Source organism: Dinoponera quadriceps, unplaced genomic scaffold (genome assembly GCF_001313825.1).
Source record: "Dinoponera quadriceps isolate SergipeBrazil2010 unplaced genomic scaffold, ASM131382v1 scaffold386, whole genome shotgun sequence".
NCBI classification, from domain to species: domain Eukaryota; kingdom Metazoa; phylum Arthropoda; class Insecta; order Hymenoptera; family Formicidae; genus Dinoponera; species Dinoponera quadriceps.
In genome coordinates this window covers 268,111-288,705 of record NW_014554505.1, presented here as the reverse complement: position 1 = coordinate 288,705, position 20,595 = coordinate 268,111, and the positions used below count along the sequence as shown (strand labels likewise).

The following is a 20,595-nucleotide window of genomic DNA, read 5'->3' as shown; positions in this document are numbered from 1 at the left end:
TGAATTGTGCGATAAGCACTCAACAAGCAAGAAACATTAAATCAATCTTTTGAAACATTGATTTTATGTGGATTTTATCAATATTTTGGCATAATATTTCATAAGCGTTTTTAAAACGTTATTTGATAATATAATATTTTTAAATATTAATCATAATGTAGAAATATTATTCTTAATATTTGGGTCAAATATTGCTAACAATGTTGTTGTGTATATAATATTAAGAACTACGTATTTGAAAATATTCTAAAATATATCATTGTAAAAGTGTTGTATTAATGATTCTTGCTTACTGGGCAGGTTTAATGTCACATCTCCAAAAAGTCCATTTGTTTAATCCATCTGAACTTTCAAGGTGCTCTTCAATTTATTTACCGGTTATTGTTGTTTCCATTCCTCTTCATATTCTTCAGGTAGTTGGTCCGCAGAGTGCCGGATTTTCAGGAGTGATATTAAGAGGTTCCAACATAAGTTTATTATTTATTGAAAAACAAAATTTTCCTATAACTTTATTTAACTATGTAATAAATATTAATTAAAAAAAAATTAAGATAATTATATATATATTTATTTATTTATATTTAATTTTCTTTTCAGCAAAAAACAAATGGATATACTGGTATTAATCAAAGAAAAATGGGCACGATATGCTTAAAGCTACTACTAAGTCTCACTTTGATGTTTACTGTCGTTAGAGCAATTTCTTCTTTCAGCAAACTCACCACTACTGAGAATATCGGAGATTGTGTATCGGCTACAACTGTAGATCGTTTACCGCTCGATATAATGAAACTAAAGAACTATGACATTAAATTCATTATCAGTCCAAATTACGATTCGATCATCGGCACATGCGTTATCTTCATCCATATTCATTATCGAACAGAAAGCATACGTTTACAAGCCTACAAAATACAAATGGTCTTGAATCAGATACAACTCGTGACGATAGATGAATCGCCAGAATACGTAAAAACATATATCCCAGTAGGATATCGTTACTGTAAAATATCGCAGATGTTGGACCTGCATTTTGAGGATGATATATGGCCTGGACTTTATCATTTGAAATTGAATTTCCTTGTATCTCTTAAACACAACGAATATAAAGGCCTTTATCAATATGAGTCCATTGAAGGTGCAAAGACACAAAGGTAAGCAAATTGTGCACTATTCCATGTTTTTACTGTCGATTATCTATTTATGACATTGTTGTGTTCACGACACGCCAGAAAAGGTTTACAAAATGAAAATATATGTCGCATTAAATATAGTAAAATGCGATGCGTCATTGCAAAACGGAATTTTTTAATCATTTTTGTAGATGTACATCAACAAAAATAACTAACTAACTAACTAAATAACTAACTAACTAACTAACTAACTAACAAATTTATGTTATATATTCACTGAAAATTTTACATTCTCAAAGATACGTTGAAATGCGATAGGTGGTTGTTCACGAATGTATTTGAACCATTCGCGGCCCGGAGATTGTTTCCATGTTGGGATGAATCAGGAATAAAGGCAACTTTCAACCTCTCTGTGATGCATCCTATGCGACACATGATCATATCAAATATGTTGAAAAGAATAGAGTCAGCAGCAATTGACACATTTAATTGGACACATTTTATGCCTAGTTCCTTGATAACTGCCTCTGAAGTGAAGATTATTATGATCGATAAGGATATGACTCATTTCTCTGAAATTGTGACGGATACCATGTGGTATTATAAAGAATCGGAACGTAAACTTAATTTCGCCCATTTTACAGCTGTTTTACAAAGGATGTCCTTAATCCAGTACGCAAATGTGTTCCAAATTCCGAAAATGGAGCATATCGTGATTCCGAATAGTCCAATGCAAACCGCCGGATCGAATAATCTCGTAATATACAGGTATACAGCACACACATAGCTAAAATGTCACAAAAAAGCACACGCAATCGTAGGAACCTGTTATGTAAAGATTATTTGCGTTTATATTATATGCATTAGTAAGCGTACATAAAAAGAGCGTACACGTATGCAATGAACATAGAATATTAAAACGAATACAGATACATTACATAATAGAACAATTTTATTTCAATGTTTGAAACTTTATATTTGATACTTTCTTATGAAGTTGACATTTTTAAATATGTAATATATGGTAACGCTAAATTTTATGTTCCAACGGCTGCACACATACACATATATGTGTGTGAATGGAATAGCAACATTATTATGCATTCGAACTGTGCAAATGCCGCAGATTATAACATTAATTAAATATTTTCAGAGAACGTGATATTGCCTATGATGAAACGTCCGATTTCATTGGTGTTGAATTAAATATCGAAAAGATAATCGCCAGTCAAATGGCACGTCATTTGTTCCGTCAAATTATTCCTCTGTCGTCGTGGTCTAACAAGTGGATGATTGAATCATTTGGGACGTACTTTAGTTATTTCTTTTCAAACGAGGTAGTATTGCAGTCTTAGTACTAATAATTCGTAAATGCGCACATTTGCAGATTGTTTTTGCAATTAAAATAATTTGATATAATAAAAATTCTGAAAACATTGCCAACGCTCCCTGCAGCAGAGAAATTTCATCTAATTATTCTATCGCAACACAATTCTTTATATGATAACAGTGTAATTATAACAACTGTTATTTCCAGTCTTACTACCGCCAACAGTTGGAGGAACTTTTCGTAGTCCAAATTCTACAACCAGCTCTCTATTATGATAACGTTCTACAAATGAAACCTGTCGCACGTGAAATTATTAACGCCGATGACATTGATACGGTTCTTTTCTCTCGTTTCTATCGCTACAAAGGTGAGTGAATATAGTCAAACAATCTTTCGTTTAATCCCAGCAAACATCAACTAACAGTAACACCGCATTAATGTTATAATTTCTCACTCAACAACGTAGTTGTATATAACAATTATATTATTGAGTAGAAAATTATAACATTGTTGTTACTATTAGATGGTGTTTACTGGTAAGTCATTCGAACCCAATTGTGGATGACAACATCCACAATTGAGATGAAATCCATATAAGAAAGTCGATTTCACGAGTGTTCTCGAGAGGAATTCTCTGATGAATATGTATTTGTGTATGTGAAATATTATGAAAATAAACTGAGCTGAATGTTCAAGCTGCATCACGCGTGTGTCACTACAGGCTCCGTTTTTCTGCGCATGTGGAAACATATTGCCTCGAAAAAATTTGAAAAGCGCATCAAGAAATATGTGACGGAATCGTAAGTAACTCGATGTGAGGATACAACCTCATCCATTACATTGCTCTTTTCTGATATATCCTACTAAACTATTGAGTATGCCTTCATACTTTATACGGATATTTTTAATATCCGTAAAAAATTAAACTCACATTCTATTGAAATTGATCAGGGTGTATTCGATAAATGATGTTCTTTATTATTATATTGCAACATGCATTGATCACAGTTTTCGGTTGCACCAAACTTTTGAGAACATCCGAGAGAATCTCCGTCTCCTATTAAATTATATAAATTTATAGGCAGATAAGCGAAGTAATTGATGTATCTTCTGATTTAAATTCTACAATCCATTTATACAATTGGCGCATTATCGTCTATATTAAATTTTAACAATCTAGTGCGCGCCAAGCTGATGGTGAAGATTTCTGGGAAATTATGCAAGGTAGAGACACTGTGGAAGAGCAATCACACCCTTCTATTCAAGACATAATACATGGCTGGGCACAGGTAAAACGTTATCCTGAGCTGTACGTTACTTATGATGGCAAGACAGTGAATACCAAAGCAAGTTGCGAAAACGACACTAAATTGTACATACCTATGAGCTTCCTTGCACCATCGAAAGCTCATTGTATCCGGAATGTTGTGAAAATTAATTGGCGACAATGTAATGGTGCAAAAATAACTTCTAAGCAAGAATGGCCATTTATTATAGGCAACGTGCACCAAGTTGGTAAGCAATACGGAAATCAACACGACAGTCAATATATTAATTGGACTAATGTTAATAATTAGACTATTATGTTATATGATAGGATACTATCGGATTAATTATGACAATAAAAATTGGCGAAGAGTTGGATCTTATCTACAATACAGCAATCACACATGCATTCCTGTGCAAAATCGAGCTCAACTGATCGACGACGCATACTACTTTGCGATAACGGGTAATCTCCATAAGACGTATTTTTTCCATATTATCGAATATCTACAACGAGAGACGCACTACGTGCCATGGTATCCCATGTTCAACATTCTGTCGTACATGTCCGCTTATTTGAAGACTTCCGCGAGTAAAAGGATAAAGGTAAGTGCCAGCGAATTGCATCGCGTAATTAAGCAGTGAATATTTTCGATAGACGGTGATTGGAAACAGCAGAGAATATATATATATGGTAATACTCGAGCAACGCGTGTAGCATTCGCACACTTATGCCTTTGGAGTTGCAACGTAATAATGAGCGATTAATATTATTTCATGAATCGCAGTTAAGGATATCAGGCATATTGGGTGGTCTGCTTAACAATATAGGGTACGAGGAACATCCTGAGGATGATGGAATGACGAAATCGTTAAGATTATTAGCGGCAAAGTGGTTCTGTGAACTCGGTCATAGTGAGTGCAGGATAGCTGCAAGTAATAAATTGTACACGAAACTCTCTTCTCCGACGATCGAGTAATACTTTTTACGAAATTTGTATACTAGTCTTATTTATATTATGCAATTCCTTTCACTTTATTTTATGTCTTTTGTAGAATTTTGCCATGGTGGAATGAATGGGTATACTGTACTGGTATGATGCATCTAAACAAAACCATTTGGCAACAGATCCTAGTCGAAAGCATTCAATCATCGGACGTATCCAAATTCAAATATTTGGCGTGTACTGATCGTAGCGATCTCCTTATAAACTACATGGATTTTCTTAGGACAAACAATCAAACAAATAATTTAATGGAATACGAACAGCTTGTTAAACATTATCGTTTTACTCTAACGAGAAATTTGGCGAAGGAATCCGTGTTTGATTATGCTCTAGTGTACTTTAAGGATATAGTAAACAGGTAATTCGTCTAATTGCGAATCTGTAGTTTGTGATAAATCATCAGATCGATTGCGTGTACTTGTGATAAATTTATTGTCATTTACACTTACAGATTTTATCAAAATGATACGTTGATCCTATGGGGTGATATAATATGGTCTATTTATGACAAACAACAAAGAAAACTGGTAAATTTTACGGCTACATCTTGCCTACTTAATTATTTACGTTTCATTATTAATTCAGGTTTTCTATACATATTTCATATATGTGAAATAATTCGTTTTATGGTGAAGCGAATACAATAAATTATGGCGTTGCCGATTTTTATCACACCATCTCACTAATTTATTATTCATAGCAAATATTTCAAACTTATGTGCTTCAGGTAGTAGAAAAATCAGAGAATATAAACAGAAAAAATTCACGAAAACAAAAAGAAATACAAAAAATAATAAAGGCACGATGGAATCACTTGAGCAAACTACGCAAGAAGTTTTCCGAATTTTAAAACAGAGAAGATCAAATGGCACGAAAGTCGGTCGAAACGGAAAAATTCACAACTTCTCATGTATTTGGGCCAACTATTCATATCTATATAATACATACAAATTATTATTTTTAATGAAAATTTAGAAAACATCGCGTATATCCAAGTATATGTGTACATAATACGTTTAAAAATATTAGACACACATATACATATATTCATATTTCTATATATATAGATGTGCGTAATATAAACATACTTGATGTATCATGTAATTTCATATGATTATATAAATGTTACAAGTTTTTTAATAGAAGATATTTATATATACTTTGTTTTATCGTAAATTATATTAGTTATATATGTATGTTGTATTTAAAAATTATCGTTTAATAAAATGTGTTATTATATTTAAAGAATATTTGACACCCTCTAATCATTTATATTAATTTTCTTGTGCGTTATATACATTAACTGCTACTATGAATGCCGATTTAAACGGTAGTATAAATCTAATTTAGTATAACCTGCGATCTAAGTTGACACGAATAATGTAAACGAAAAATATCAATTTAATCATTCCTGATATTGCAACTATTTGTGTTACATGTTGTAGAAACAATTGCGTTATTAATGTGTATGCGACATGTAATGGACATCTAGTGGTGTCGTAACTTAGCGAATTATCAAACTGGTTTCATACTTGTCATGTAGACATAAATTACGATATCGATACGAATGTTGTCTAATAAACCATAAGCTAGAATGACATTTTTTCACCGGGAAATCATATATGTCGACAGTTCGCTTCTAATATGCGAAATTATAGTGACTTAAATTGACTATTCCTAACCCTTCACGCTAGATATTTAATACTATCATCAGTCTGTGGTGATTCATTGGATTCAAGGTACGATATAGCAATTAGGCTGGTATATAGATAAGATATAGTCTTAGGCTATTACGAAAGATTTTCGTTAGAGAAACGTACAAATCAATTTCTAACATACAAGTCTTTGTAACTTAAATTGATTATCTTTGACACTTTGCGTTTATAAGTGTTGGGTATTGATATCGTCATCAGTTTACTGCGATATGTTGGGAGGATAAGATATAGCACATAATTGTGAAATTTACATAAAAAATAATATTCTCAGACGTAGAACATTTCATTAAGTGTAACTCGTTATTACTCATAAATATGTATTCATAATTGTTTAAAACATGAGAGGAGGATTGTAGGATTATAGAAAAGAAAAATGGAGATTAATGGTCTCTAAATATATCAAAATATGTTTAATACAGAATAACAATGTCGGTTCGAACACAACCGCTTGTGAATAAATAAGGTTGTTTTTCTCTCGATATATGTACAGAAAATTCGACGTTATATGATCTTTATTCTCTATGATTGTATTTATTACTTGTATACCTTTCGATCTTCTTAAAACGTAATCCGAATGGTGAGTCATTCTTATAAATATTCTTTGTTTGCGTTCTGGTCAGTATCACCGTCATGATTTGTGACCATTTTTTGTAACGATTCGCATTTGTTGAATTTTAACCATTTCATTCGGCGTTTTTTTGTTAGTCTACTCTGATAACAAACTGCGCACTATTATACTAAGGAGTAGTCATCAGCGATCGTCAATCTGCATTCCGGACTAGGTCGCAAATTAGTCGAAGTATTTAGGAACACAGGGAACGCGTTCGTGACTTTCGAACTGTAACAATTATTTGAATAAAAACATATTTTATTTCTCAAATGGAGTTAACCGGCTTTTTATACCGAATCCTTCAATCGTACATTGAATCGTCCATCGAACAATGAGTCGACCATTGAATAATATATTATAACATAATAAAAATGCGGGACGCAAATACCGGACGCGCGTATGTTAAGCGGAATGGCATGGCGCTCAAGTACGTGCTGTTGATCAACAACTAATCGGTCGCTCGTCAACACTAACAAGAGAGAAACAACAAAATGATTGCTTTCCACATCGACCCGCGCGATTAGAATAATCGCTTGTATTTACATATTTTACACAACGCGCGCGTCGCGTCGGAGAGAATACTAAAGCACCCGGCGCCTCGCGAGCGTGCTTCCCCGCTACGAGGAAAAGGCGCGGTTCCAAGTCATCCCTGATGTTGAGCACGACTCAACGAAGATATCGCGAAGTCCTCGTCTTTACCTGACATTTCCTCAGATCCTTATATATGCACCTGAGAATTATACATGATTTATCGAAAATGATAAGTCACTACACTTACTGATCGGGCCAACCGGTAAAAGGCAGATGAATGATGCGGGGCGAACCTGATCTCTCCCATCATGCCTGTTTCTACCATCAGGAAATCTAATCGACAATTAATTCAACGTAATTGCACCAATCGCACTGACCAGTTAATTGGCTAATGCGATCGATTAATTCCGTTGACTTAACCGTCAATTAGATTGGATAAACTATGATAGTAGAAACGGGCATTGATGTCTATCCTAATTGATCCGTTTCGCACAGGGTCCTTTTTCTTTCACATCTTATTTTTTTCTTATGGGGGGAGAAAAGGGGGAGGGGATTTAACGAGTTAGACTCTACGGATCGCGAGCACGCGATAATCAGTTTCGACGAACGTAACGTTTCGCCGGTCGTCAACGGCATCGAGGCTCGCGCGTTTCGGGAAACGCTGAGACGCTCGCATTTTTTCAATAATTTAACATCACAAGTTGAGTCACACATTTGCACTCGGCGGGGCAGAGCCGTTTCCGCATTCTAGCCCAGTCCTAGGACGTACTTTGGTAGATTGTATGCGAACCTGGGGATGGCCATCACCACGGACATCCTGCAAAATCCGAGAAGATCCGATTACGACGAGATCCTGCGTCTTCGAGTACTGTCATCTTAGCTGCCACGTTTTACGCGTCAAAAGCGTAAGAAGAAGCATAATGGCAAAATTTATGCGTCCTCCTCGACGAGAGAAAATGAAGGACGGATCTTATCGTCGCGAGAGTACTCCTCCATTTTCGTTGTTTCTCGGAGGACGCAACAGTCGGGTTGCGATAAATGGAATGTTTTGTTGCGTTTCTGCCTAGATAACGATGGGTAAAAAATACGTTTTAACATAGCAGCTGATAAACGGCAGCATGTATCGCGTGAAGCGACTAATATAGTCAGCCGTGCTGACCGTCGTTACGTTTATCCTTACGATTTGGCGACTAAGATGACATCACACTCGGTAGCAGCCGCATAAATTGCATGCCATTAGTTTTAACGTAGTCGTGCTCTTTTTACCGCGCGAGATTGCTCGATAGGTCGACTCGTATCAATGAATGATTCTCCATCAACAATATCGCCAGTTATCGGCTTCAACAATGGACGACTTCAGTTGCTAAAGTCCGCGTCGGAGAATGGCAGCGCGCACGCGGTGTTAAACGCTCCTTGCGTCAAGTATTTCCAACGAGCGTGACCCGTGACATTTATGCGACCGGTTCAAGTGCGCGTGCATACAAGATCGGCTTATGAACTTGCACTCGTACTACTTACTACAGCGTGCGACGACAGGAATCTCCATCACCGTGTTACGCTCCGCCACCAAACGAGGTTACCGATTACACACACTTTACTTATGCACGCCCAAATTATACTTTGGCGCCTTCCGGCGAGGCGAGACCGACTCCACAGCTGAAACTCCTCCGCTCCTCGTCGAGACTCGCGACTCGGGGAGGTTCTAAGTGCATTTTCGCGTGCGCGTGTCGCGAAACAACGACGATGCAATCGACTAATTACAACGCGTTGCCTTGAGAAATCGGCCGAAGCATTAACCTTAGAACACTAACGCGCGTCTCCGAGGCGTAGATAATTTTTACAAACCTCCCTCTTCCTAAAATTACTTTTTTATATTTTGAAAAAAATATATACATAAGTCACGTTAAAAAGTCTTTGAGTTTCCCTTTTTCCTTTTTTAGTCACTGCACGTCTACAAGACGTTAAGAGGCCTCGAGTTAAAGGTTAATGTCCTAGGGTTAAGTAAAATATTTACAGCGTGAGAAGAGCCTGGATGCGCCGCGTCCAAATCACGCGAATCGAGTCCCGACACCTCTTCTTTCTATTTATCTCTCCTTTTATTGAAAAAAAATCGGAAATTAGGAAAGAACGTATATAATACAAGTGTACCCGCGCATTTGTGTAAACATACACGTTATTCGAACGATATAAGGCACGTGTGTCGCGCGTTAAAATACCGCATGTGACATTTTATTCGTGGCGTGTGTGCACTTATGTATCTATTTTTTTTTTATTTTGAGAACACGGCCACATGAGGAAGCTCGCGTTGCCCGCATATCGGAGGCGAATCAGAACGCGACATGTTTCGCGAAGAAGCCTCTGAAACACACGAAGAATCGAAGAACAGCTTCTTCATTATTGCTCACCGTTAGGGAAGGAGTTAGTGGATCTTCCATCTTTCTCTCTTTGTCTCCTTCTCTTCCTCTTTCTCATGCAGGTGTTACGCGACCGTTCGCACGCATAATTCTTTCGCGTCAAAAGCGCGGACAGCTCGCTCGAGCGATGTGTACAACACGCGCGCATGCAGTCTAAGTGAAGCGATACATCATTTGATGCCTAGGTACTACTAAATGCAATCGGTCGACATCCGCTTGTTAGGCTTCCTTGGGCCAACTACTGAGCTCGCAGTAAAATCAACGTTCGCTAAATGTGTTATCAAACATACGATCTCCCTGCAGTCTTAAAATGTAACTTTACACGATATATTAACACATTAAGGGTGGGAGTCGTAGTACTACGATTTATCTCGACTGCGGCTTAAAGGCGGGAGTCGTAGTAATACGATTTAGCTCGACTGTACCTTAAAGTTTATGATCACACAAAATATCGCCCGCTCTAGGCCGAAAAACGAGGCGGGCGGCCGCCGCGCTACCTAGCATACTTTCGTCGAGATCGCCCACCGTTAATGTGTTAATTAGTAAATTTAAAAGAAGCATATACCTTCAGCTCACGCTGTTAGTTTAGACGAGGAAATAAGAAAATAGATTGTAACGTCTAGCGAGAAAAATATCGCGAAAGAAGAAAGATGCATTTCGCAAAAGAAACATAATTTAAAAAATCCCTCGCAACGATCAGTTCTTCAAACGCGCGATCGAATATTCGTGGAGATGAAAACAGTTTTGCTTAGGAGGACCGTAGTTACTTCCCCGACACGGCACGATTGATTCGATTGTTCCTGCGAATATTTCATTCATGGTATATATTTAATATTTCGCATTATTCATAATATTGCTTCTCGTTAACACTGGTCGGCCCAACAGCAGACAATAAAAGAAACAGATAAAATAAACAAGTTGATGTCTTCGTGTTTGCTCAGTTTTAAACGCGAAGACAGCAAGTCATCTTGAAAAATTAAAACTAGAAACTTATCTTGAATTAAAACTAGAATACAGTGCGAAGTAATAATGAACCTCATACCGAGAAAAACCTCCGTAACTACGCCGTAAGAAATCGGCGCAATATCTAAATCATATGGCCCGCTTTGTATTATATAAAAGAAATACGGCTATTTGACACTATTCACACCAAACGATGAGCGTACAATCGGTATCATGTACGCTGTATCGTTCCCTAGATTGAAACTTTTTATTATTACAGTTGGAGTTATTATAATCTTGCTATTACAAATAGAGTTACTTCTGCGACTTTCAACTTTATGAGGAAGACGTTATGAGGAAGACTCAAAATCGTGCAACTGTCTATCTAGGGAATAATCTAGGGAATGGCAGCGTACATGGCGCCACCTGTACGTTAATCGATACGTTATTAATATACGCATTAACAACCGATACAGTATAATTAATGCATCAACACGCCAATATTCAATCGATCAGTCTGTGATGTGTCAAGTCACGACCTGTTGTCGGCAATTAAACCAACAGATTATTAATGTTTCTCAAGTAGACTCATTAAGCCGGCACCTCGCAATCAAGCGGGGTTATTTGCGCTAATTTGCGCCTAGTGCTAATTATATTCGCGACTACAACAATTCTACAGGCGACTCTTATTATTAGGCTCTTGTTACACTAATCGTCACTTGTTAGACTCAGTCCTCAGGGAGTTAAAGTGCTTTCGCGTTATCGTGAATCGGTGAGAGACGTCTGCTCCTCCTGACTTCCACCACCTCTCACGTGCGCTTCGAAGGGATTATCGCGAGTATATAAACGTTACTGCTGGGAGGGGGGGATCGTGCGCAAGGTGTATAAAACAGATCTGCCGGTTGTGCGTTGCTACGAACGTATCGCGCACTCCAGAGAGCCGTGAGTTCTTCCTCGGAAGGTGAAGAGAAAGACAGCGATAGAGGAAAAGAGAAAGGAATAATTTCGGTTGTCAGGATCGCGACGATCGCACAACCGTCCGTCGGCCCGTCCATCCGGAGTTAGTCAACTTCGTTAGTCTCAGTGTTGCCGGAGTAAACCCTGAACCACAAGTCCTTTACGTACGATAATGCGAGCCCCTTGTAGATCCACGCGCGCCAGCCCGTCCTTGTCTCGACGTCGATCCGCGATTCCAAGCTCTGACACAGAGCCTTCCGGTCGTGGCTTCTTCCGCTGCGCAGGTCGCACAGCAGCCTCTTGCGACACTCGTCGTTACACGCCGGTCGCACCGGCGAGTTCTTGTAATAATGCCTGCGACAATCAGAAGCGAACACGTTCAAGCCCAAGTTCGACGGAGTAATCCTAATACGAAACGACGCGGAAAAACGAGCTTTTGAACACGAGAATCCTCTGCTTGCTACACATTGTTTTAGTCAAATCGACGATTTTCGATCGTTGCGAGTAACAAACTCGGCGAAGGTTCCAATCGCGTTCCCTCATGAAATCGTGTCATTAAGTATAAAGGAGTGTAACTCACCGTTCGCCTTTCTCTCCTAAATCCGCGACAAAGCAACGCGCTACTTCTAATCACGCGCCTTCTATCCGTCTATATTCACTGTTTTAATTCATTAACTCGATCTTAGATCATCGTGGATAATAAAATTCGTGCCACGATTCCAACCGTTCCTTCGTGAAATGACGACCTCGCGCGGACAATTCGACCAATTACTTGTAATAGAGATCGAAGAGGGCCGGCTCGTTGGTCATCTTATCGATCAGGGAGTCCCAGTCCCTCGGCAAGAGCGACGCCATCTGATAGGCCTGCCGCGCGCTGTACATCTTGTGCCAGATCGGGTAGTCGTACAGATTCGCTTCCTTGAGATTCATCACCCAGGTTTCATGGTCGACGACCAACCTCGTGGTCTTCGGGTGATCGCCGTCCACGTAGTATATCCTGTAGCCAGGGTTGAGATCGTAGTAAGGCGAGACCGAGGGCCCGACGTAGGCGATGCTGAGCGCTCTGCCCAGGTCCGACGTGTCGTAGAATAACTGGAACTCGTCGTAGTGCGTGTGCCCGAAGAACTGGGCCACGATGGTCGATTCGTAGCTAAACGGGAACGAGAGAAGAGACATCGGTCAGTCGCGCAGTTAGCGCCGCTCTAGAGTCCCTTGAAATCCCCCGAGTCTGGGCGATCAGTGGCTTTGATGCAAAATATCGGCAAAATATAGTTACCACTTACTTCTAGAGACTCTATTATACGATAAATTGTATTGAATGTGCGCTTTGTAGGAATTCTCTTACACGAGGAATTTATTTCTCACATTTTTCTGCCGCAAAAAGGTGAAAATTTGCACGATTTAAACTTGTTGAATTGATAATAAATAAAGAGGAGCGAATACACAGACACTACGAGGTAGAGAAATGACACTGTAACTTTTTCATCGATCATTAGACCCATTAATCTTTCGAATTTTATCGCTTTGCGGAAAGTATATAACTGGTTAGTTAGTTTCTCTCGCGTATAGCGGTACTCGAAATGGAGAAATATAATAGCATTAGTCCTGCCATTTTGCTTCAAAGCAGTTCGAAACCGGTGGAAAATCTGCCCGGATTATCTAGATCCTGCATTCGAGGGGCTCTAGAGCCGATATTCCCAGTCAGATCTTATATTTAAGATCGTCTTAAGTATATTACATTTAAGATCTGACTATGAATATTGGTCTATCTGTCTGCCATTGAGGATTTACGTGACGCAAATTTGCGGCTTCGCGGCCGAGTACTAACCGGTTGATGATATGGTAGTAATTCCTCGACCAGACCTTGAGGCAGTCTGAGTGCCCGGGCGGGATGTGACCGATTATGTGCACCTTCTCGCCGTTGATCTCGGCGCCCTGCAGCTCGTACACGAGCCACTGCAGCTCGCTGACCGGGTCGGTGCTGTTGATCAGCAGCCACCAGTTCTTGTTGTTGCAGTAATTCATGTTGACCGAGAGGATCCTGAAGCCCGGTCGCACCAGGACGGAATAGAACGCGCCGCGGCGAACGGTGTGCGAGACGCCGGCCGGCAGCCAGCGTCTCCAGTGTTTGTCGAGCTCGTCGTACAGCCACGAGATGCTGTTCTCTTCGGGCACGAAGGGCGGTGGGAAACTAAAACCGGCCGCGCGAGATTCTCTCATGATTCTTCTCGTCTTGAAAGTTCGAGTGAAATTGAAGTCGAAGTTTTCACAGGGGGAAAGAAACAACTCCGTTAGTGTGATTAAGTTTTCTGTTGCCTGGCGACCAAAACGAAAACTCGATTGCAAGAACGGAGAGATTCTTGCAGGGGGTTTCTGCCCGCTCAATCGCTTTCAGCTCAACCGAGATTTAATGTAGCTGAATATTCACAGAGATTTCCTGAATTACGATAACAGAGATATCATTTCTTATTACCTTCTTTTTCTCATTTCTCTCGCCGAGATTTCCTCCCGTGTACGGGATACGGAAATACAGCGTCATTATGTATTTGCTTTAACGTTATCTAACGTTCGTCGTATCGAATGTTTATTCACGAGAAATTGGGGCTCCTCGAGACTTTTCGGAATTCAATCGGGCGGAAAACGTTCGACGACCGTTTAATCGTCTCTTGTTTCTCGTCAAAAAAGACGTCGTACGCGGCAGAGACAGCGGAACCGAAAGATTGCTTTTTCCAGGGTGTGCGGACGCATTTCGAGTCGATGCTATCTGCGGTGGTACCCTCCGGGAAAGTGAAAGTCGTCGAGATGAAATGTAAAGCGTGCATGCGTGCGTGCGTGCGCGCGCGTGAACGACGGACGTACCTGTTGACCGGCGCGCTCTCGTGATTTCCCAAGGCCGGAAATATCGGAATGCCTGGAAACATCTCCACCATCTGCACGACCGTGTCACGCAAGACTTTCAGGTTCTCCTCCCGCGTCTGATTCCACACGTCGTGCGGCGGCAAGTCCCCGGTCCACAGGATGTAATCGATATCCTGGACATTTCGCGCTCAATCAATCATGGATACGCACGAACGAAATACGGTATATTTAACTGTCCCGGCTCATTAAATTGAAGGCATTCAATTGATCGATCAGAAGAGTAGACGAGAGGCCTCTGAAATGGGACCCGGAATGTTTTCATAATACGCAAAAGGAGAACCGAATTATCAATAAGTTTCCGATTGAAACATTGAGGCAGTCGCTTGTGTCTCACGCATATCGATCTTCTTTCTGTCAGAATGATCAATTAATCCTCCTATTTAATAATACAATTAACGTTACTCTTCATGTTAATTACAGATCGAAAGAACCGGGACGCGGCGGTTGGAGATTCTTCCCGAGCGCCGGCGAGCTGCCGGAGACTCGCTCCAGAATAACAGTTTCATCGTCACCGTCGTTCCTGCCTCTCAATATTCATCTTCCGCGTGGCAACGCATTTTAATCGCTCGCTCGAAGCCGCTACTCACCGAATGCGTGTCGGCGATATGCTTCAGCATGTGGTCGATCGTCCTCTTCGGCGTGTCGCATTTTCTGTAATCGCCCCATCGGCCCGCGGCCGCCGAGGCGGTCAGCGGAGCGCCGTTCGTCAAGCGGCAGCAGAGCGGCTCGTTGCATTCCGCGTTCGCGCCCTCCTGGTAGTACGGGTCGTAGTGTGTGTCGGAGATGTGCAGCACCTTGAAGGTCGGCGCGCCCTCCTGGGGCGGTATCGGCGGCTTGATCGGCGGTTTCTTCACCGGCGGGAAGGCCACCTCCCACTCGTGGAGCGGGTTGAACGCGTCGTCGCACGCGTCGCCGATCACGAAGCTGCAGATCTGAGCCGGGCCCATGCTCACCTGCTTCAGCACGTAGATCACCTCCACCTGCGACGAGAATTCAACGATATCGGTCCAACGGTCCGAGCGCTCGACTCGACGATAAAATAGTCGCGACTACAGAAGGCCGGCATTCATAATCGGATTTTATATTCAAGATCGTCTTGGGTTTTTTTCACCTTCAAGCGCTGTGTGGATCGTTTCATTAGCTGCAACGCATTTGAAGGTGAATTATGAATTTAAGACGGTCTTAAAAGTAAGATCTAACTGTGAATATAACGGCCTAAGATGGTTATTGATTTTCTCGGCTGGGAGATGACGAACGAACACAGCGCTCTCGCTGAGAAACTGATCAATCCGCCTTGAACGGTTGCCGTTGTTCGACAACAGTCGTCATTATATTCCGCGGGAAGCGCGATTTCGCGGGGACGAGTCAAGCTGAACCACGAGAGACGGCGAATCTCGTGAAAGACAATCGAGTCTTTTACTAGTTAAACTGATCAACTCCACTCTTTGTAATTTTGTTTTTAAGTAATTTTTACTCATTCATAGGCCATCCAAGTGGGCTCGAACTATCCTTAAGGTGTCAAAGTAGCATTAAAATGTCGACTCGAGTCGACGCTAAAATAAGGAAATTACGAGAAACGGAGTCGTTCAGTCTAAGTCTCCGAGAGGCTCAATTCGGGTTAATCACAGCAATGGCGTCGTTGCGACACGTTCTTATTCGCCTAGTCGAGCGAAATGGGGGGAAAAAGCGCAGAATGCAATAGAATTTACCCCGAAGAGCAGAGTGACTCCGTGGCACACCCGAGCGCTTTGTATGTTAAGCGACACGCAGAATTGATAGATGCTGGCCATGATCTCCTCGTCACTCTTGCCAACCTTGATGTAATGCTGCAGCAGGCCGGCGCCGACCTTGCACGCGGTGCACGAGACCTTGGACATTACGGAGGTCTCGACCTCCATCATTACTTGCCTCAGGTCCAACAACTTAAGAGCCTTGTCTACGAAGCCGGACAGATGCCCGCTCGGCTGCACCGTCTCCATGTCCCACAGCATCCGCGAGTAATTCAACTGCGATTAAACACAAAAAAAGACCACGCGCGATCATGAACAGCTGGACGGGTGATCCGTGAAATTGCGGAGTTTACAATTGCGGTCCCTTCGACGAACACGCGATTTAATTACAGCTCCGTCGCTGAAAACTCCCCTCCCTCGAGACTCCGACTTTTACCGATTTCTTCGGTCACTCCACCTCGGACGTCGCGCGGACGCTTTCTTCGCGAGCGATTCAATTTTACCTCTCGATCCCACATGGAACAGCGCCTCGAAACTGTCGTATCATGACTGTGTGGGACACACGCGGAGATAATTTGTTCCACACGGTGCGTGCTCGTCAACGCCGACTCAAACGACGGCGTCGAGCGTCGTTGCACACGGTTAGTTACGCTTGTATATGTGTGTGTGTGTGTGTGTGTGTGTGTAATATCGCGCGCCTTTTGCAAATTTCATCGTCTCTCACGCAAGCAGTCCACCGTTAGCAAATCAAACGCGAAGCCGCGTCGCGAAATTCAACGAAGTCAAGCGCCACTCGCGAACTATCCGATTCACCGTGATCGTCGAGGTTTGCTTTCTTTCTTCTCTTTCTCTTTTTACCCCGCGAGACGATTTCGTACTAGTTTTCAAATATCCATTTTATCGTCAGCAATTAAACGAACGAGAGCGCGGAGACAAGCTGAAAATCAATTCAGTGCACGATCTAACGCAGAGTAACTCGCTTCGTTCATCGAAGCGAATTCTCGTCCGCGCGCGCTCGCGACTTTCCTCCCGCGAGACGATCGAAAATCGATCGCGCGACTTTCCGCGAGATCGAAGGGGGCGGCGGCGTGTCCGCCGGCGATTTCTTTTACGCAAGCGATGACGAACGGTATCGATGATCGGCGCGACTTTCGCGGGCGAAAGTCATTGACACCGTATATTACGCGTACGCGTGTAAACGAAGCGAATAGTGGAAGGATAGAGGGTACATACTTGCATTCGCGTCGTCGGTCGCCACGGTGAAAGTATTTTGGCACTGAAAGTGAGAGCCGGCGACAAGTCGCGTCCGGGTCGAGAGCTAAGACGCACGGGGAAGGAGAAGAGAGAAAAGAAAGGGGGGGGGAGGCGGGGGAGGACAGCAGAACGTTGTCGAAAAGAAGGAACACCGCCGTCGTACACGGGGAAAATCTCAGTTCTTGTAACTGAATAGAAAAGGAAGAATAACGCAGTCGCATCGATAAAATTGGTCGACAGCGCCGTCTTCTTGAATCTCTAGAAGCGAGTCTTCCTGATCCAACGGCAATATTACTCTGTGAATTTCTTGAAGTGAAATCTCACTCGAAAAGTAGGATAACCACCGAGTCATTCGATTTCGTGTGACTTTTCACTCGCATAGAGCGAATTCTCCGAATCATCGAGTAAATATTTCCACTTGAAATTGAAGAGTGAATCTGATGGAATGTAGGGGAAGAGGTATAATGATTGGCAGTTTTAGGATACATTTCTATTTCAAGCTGTGTTTTTATGCAAAACTGAAACTTGTAGAATTTATTTCTTTTTTTTTTTTGTAAAAATGAGTCAAAATTCTACGCTGCAAGAATACATAATTATATTGGAAGAATAAAATATGTCTTGCTCAAAATAAAATATCGAATTGAAATAACGAAAATCACAGTAATTGACACTCATGTCATGATGATTGATGTACTTGTCAGAGTGATTGTCACTCATTAGAAATATGTTAAATAAAGAAATATGTAAATTTGGAGTTTAGTGACCGAAGCTCAATATTTAAGCTGCTAAACAGTTGCACTCGATATGACAGTAGTTAGTCTGTTAATCTTGCGTTTAAATATGCCGATACGCTAATCACCGCACTTCTTCCCCTATTCACTCCAATCGATTGAATCATTCACCCATACGGAGTCAGAATCCACTCTAAGCTTGAAACATTCACACTTGCGAGTGATATGCGAGTATTTTCACTATCACTCCAAGTGAAAATATTGCCACTTTTCGCTCACTTCGAGCGAGTTTTCAGTCTAAGAAAAATTCAGAAAACATTGAATACGAGAAATGATATCTCGGTTACCGCGACCAAAAATATCTGAGCATTCAGCCGTATCAAAACTCGATTGCGGTGGACTGAGAGCAATTAGATGAGTAGAAACCTCCTGCAGGAATCCTCCTGCTCCTGGTTGGAATCAACGAAATTTCGTTTTAAACAAACAACATTTTCTCAAGCACAACGTTTAGTCCACTGAACAAATGATATAGTTGCCGTAATGAATTACCAATTGGTTCAACGATTGCGATTTGGTCAGCAACTAACGCGACGTATTGTTGCACCAACGCGTAATTCGTTCGATGGACACAATATTTCTTGAATGAAGATCCCCGCCGATTTTGTCGACCCACCTCCGCTTCTTTTCGGTGTCACATCTGAATTTCTGCCGGGAAAATTCGGCTGCACTAACGAAGTTGTTCCCTTTTCCGCGCACAGGAGGAGAAAACAGTACGGAAGAATCCGACGATGACGCGATCCCGGAATTGTTCGCGGGACGAGCCGCGTTCTCGCTATTAGGATTATATCCTCATAACCGCGGCGATACATTTCACGGGTGAAACTCCCAATATGGGAAAGTGATTTCTCGGCAGTCACCGTCGCTGATTCCGCTGCCGCACATACATTGTTCGCGCTTGATTGGGAGGCTTACGTCGCGAATAATATCCTGGCGCGCGCGCGAAGGCGGAACGGTACATACGGATATACGCGACGCTACGTAGACGAGAGATGAAAGCGCACTGGAGCGCCTTTAGAAAGGGCCATCAGCGGTGAAACGCGTATCGGATCACTTTTAATTAATTAATTACACGATTCATTGGCTATCGGTTATTAACTGGCCGTTGAAGAACGCTTTTCTAAACCGATCCCGAGGAAAGAGAAAGAGAGAGAGAGAGAGAGAGAGAGAGAGAGAAACGTACCGGGTGTGGGGCTGATCGAAGTGCCCAGACCTGCACGTACAAGAGTGAAAATGCTTCGATTAGAACGATTTCGTCTCATTACGAGGCGGAGCAAGCGCGAACGAACCGTAGAAAGTTCTGGAATGGTCTTCCCTCGTTTCACGATCGCCACGATTCTTCCGACTTATCCCACCAACGATCCCCGCTGGCGAGGAACGACGCATGTTTCGTCGTCACGACAATCTGTTTACGGAAAGCGAGGCTTCGATCAAACGCTACTTTTCCTATTAATCGAGTGTGTCGAATGTATTCTCAACGGTCTGATTGCGTCCAGCGTGTAACTACTGTCACGCGAAGTAGAAACAGAACGATGCACGCCGGCCGCCGTTGCGTACGTCGCCGATATCATAGGCCGTCGAACTTACGCAATGCGTCGCAGACATACAAAAAGTGCGCCTGAAAGCGATCGCTTTGTCTTTTCTCCCAAAATTCCCAAATCCTGGATTCGATCTTTGATTGGAAACAAACGTCGACGCTTTTGGAATTCAATTGTCTCGAGGGAGCTGCACGGAGAAAAACAATTCGCTGGCACAGTAAATTTATATGCTATCGCAAGCAAATCTGTCAGTTACTATGCGGACAGCAAAACGATTTCTTACTAATTACCATCCGTGGAATTATTTTGTTGAGTCTGCAAATTAAATTGCTTATTTGTAAGAACGATTTAATAAATATATTTTACGTCAAACCGATAGACTTAAGATCAGATAACGGGACTATCGAGCAGCGCATGAAGACGTCGCAGCATCACCTCGACGATCCAATTAGCGCTTGTCT

General features: G+C 41.7%; 2 protein-coding genes across 6 annotated transcripts in view; one reads left to right on the top strand and one right to left on the bottom strand.

Moving 5' to 3' along the window:
• The first annotated feature begins 648 nt into the window (after positions 1-648).
• LOC106751604 (thyrotropin-releasing hormone-degrading ectoenzyme-like) lies at positions 649-5,804 on the top strand. Its single transcript, XM_014632545.1, has 11 exons — positions 649-1,154; positions 1,452-1,901; positions 2,287-2,470; positions 2,671-2,830; positions 3,185-3,263; positions 3,644-3,978; positions 4,061-4,335; positions 4,518-4,705; positions 4,786-5,094; positions 5,188-5,263; positions 5,464-5,804. Exons 1-11 carry the CDS (start codon positions 679-681, stop codon positions 5,584-5,586), a joined length of 2,655 nt encoding a protein of 884 aa, XP_014488031.1. The 5' UTR covers positions 649-678; the 3' UTR covers positions 5,587-5,804.
• Positions 5,805-6,846: 1,042 nt separating this feature from the next.
• LOC106751617 (sphingomyelin phosphodiesterase) overlaps positions 6,847-20,595 on the bottom strand; it is an 89,105-nt gene continuing 75,356 nt past the window's right edge. For 3 of the 5 annotated variants that reach the window (XM_014632574.1, XM_014632573.1, XM_014632572.1), the window contains 7 exons: positions 16,534-16,830; positions 15,412-15,804; positions 14,765-14,937; positions 13,734-14,096; positions 12,678-13,055; positions 12,074-12,259; positions 6,847-8,409 (listed from right to left, as the gene is read on the bottom strand). In XM_014632574.1, the coding sequence (XP_014488060.1) occupies positions 8,340-8,409; positions 12,074-12,259; positions 12,678-13,055; positions 13,734-14,096; positions 14,765-14,937; positions 15,412-15,804; positions 16,534-16,830 (1,860 nt within the window). In that variant the 3' untranslated portion in view covers positions 6,847-8,339. Of the gene's footprint in view, positions 8,410-9,669; positions 9,951-10,488; positions 12,260-12,677; positions 13,056-13,733; positions 14,097-14,764; positions 14,938-15,411; positions 15,805-16,533; positions 16,831-20,595 lie in introns of those variants that run through there. The other 2 variants (XM_014632576.1, XM_014632575.1) reach the window with 2 other exon arrangements.

Bases quoted from the DNA above. Each gene is read 5' to 3' on its own strand.
- LOC106751604 (XM_014632545.1), top strand. From the start codon at position 679: ATGTTTACTGTCGTTAGAGCAATTTCTTCTTTCAGCAAACTCACCACT. The intron at 2,831-3,184 runs GTGAGTGAATAT...GTGTCACTACAG, and splicing joins TCGTTTCTATCGCTACAAAG to GCTCCGTTTTTCTGCGCATG. The intron at 3,979-4,060 runs GTAAGCAATACG...GTTATATGATAG, and splicing joins AGGCAACGTGCACCAAGTTG to GATACTATCGGATTAATTAT.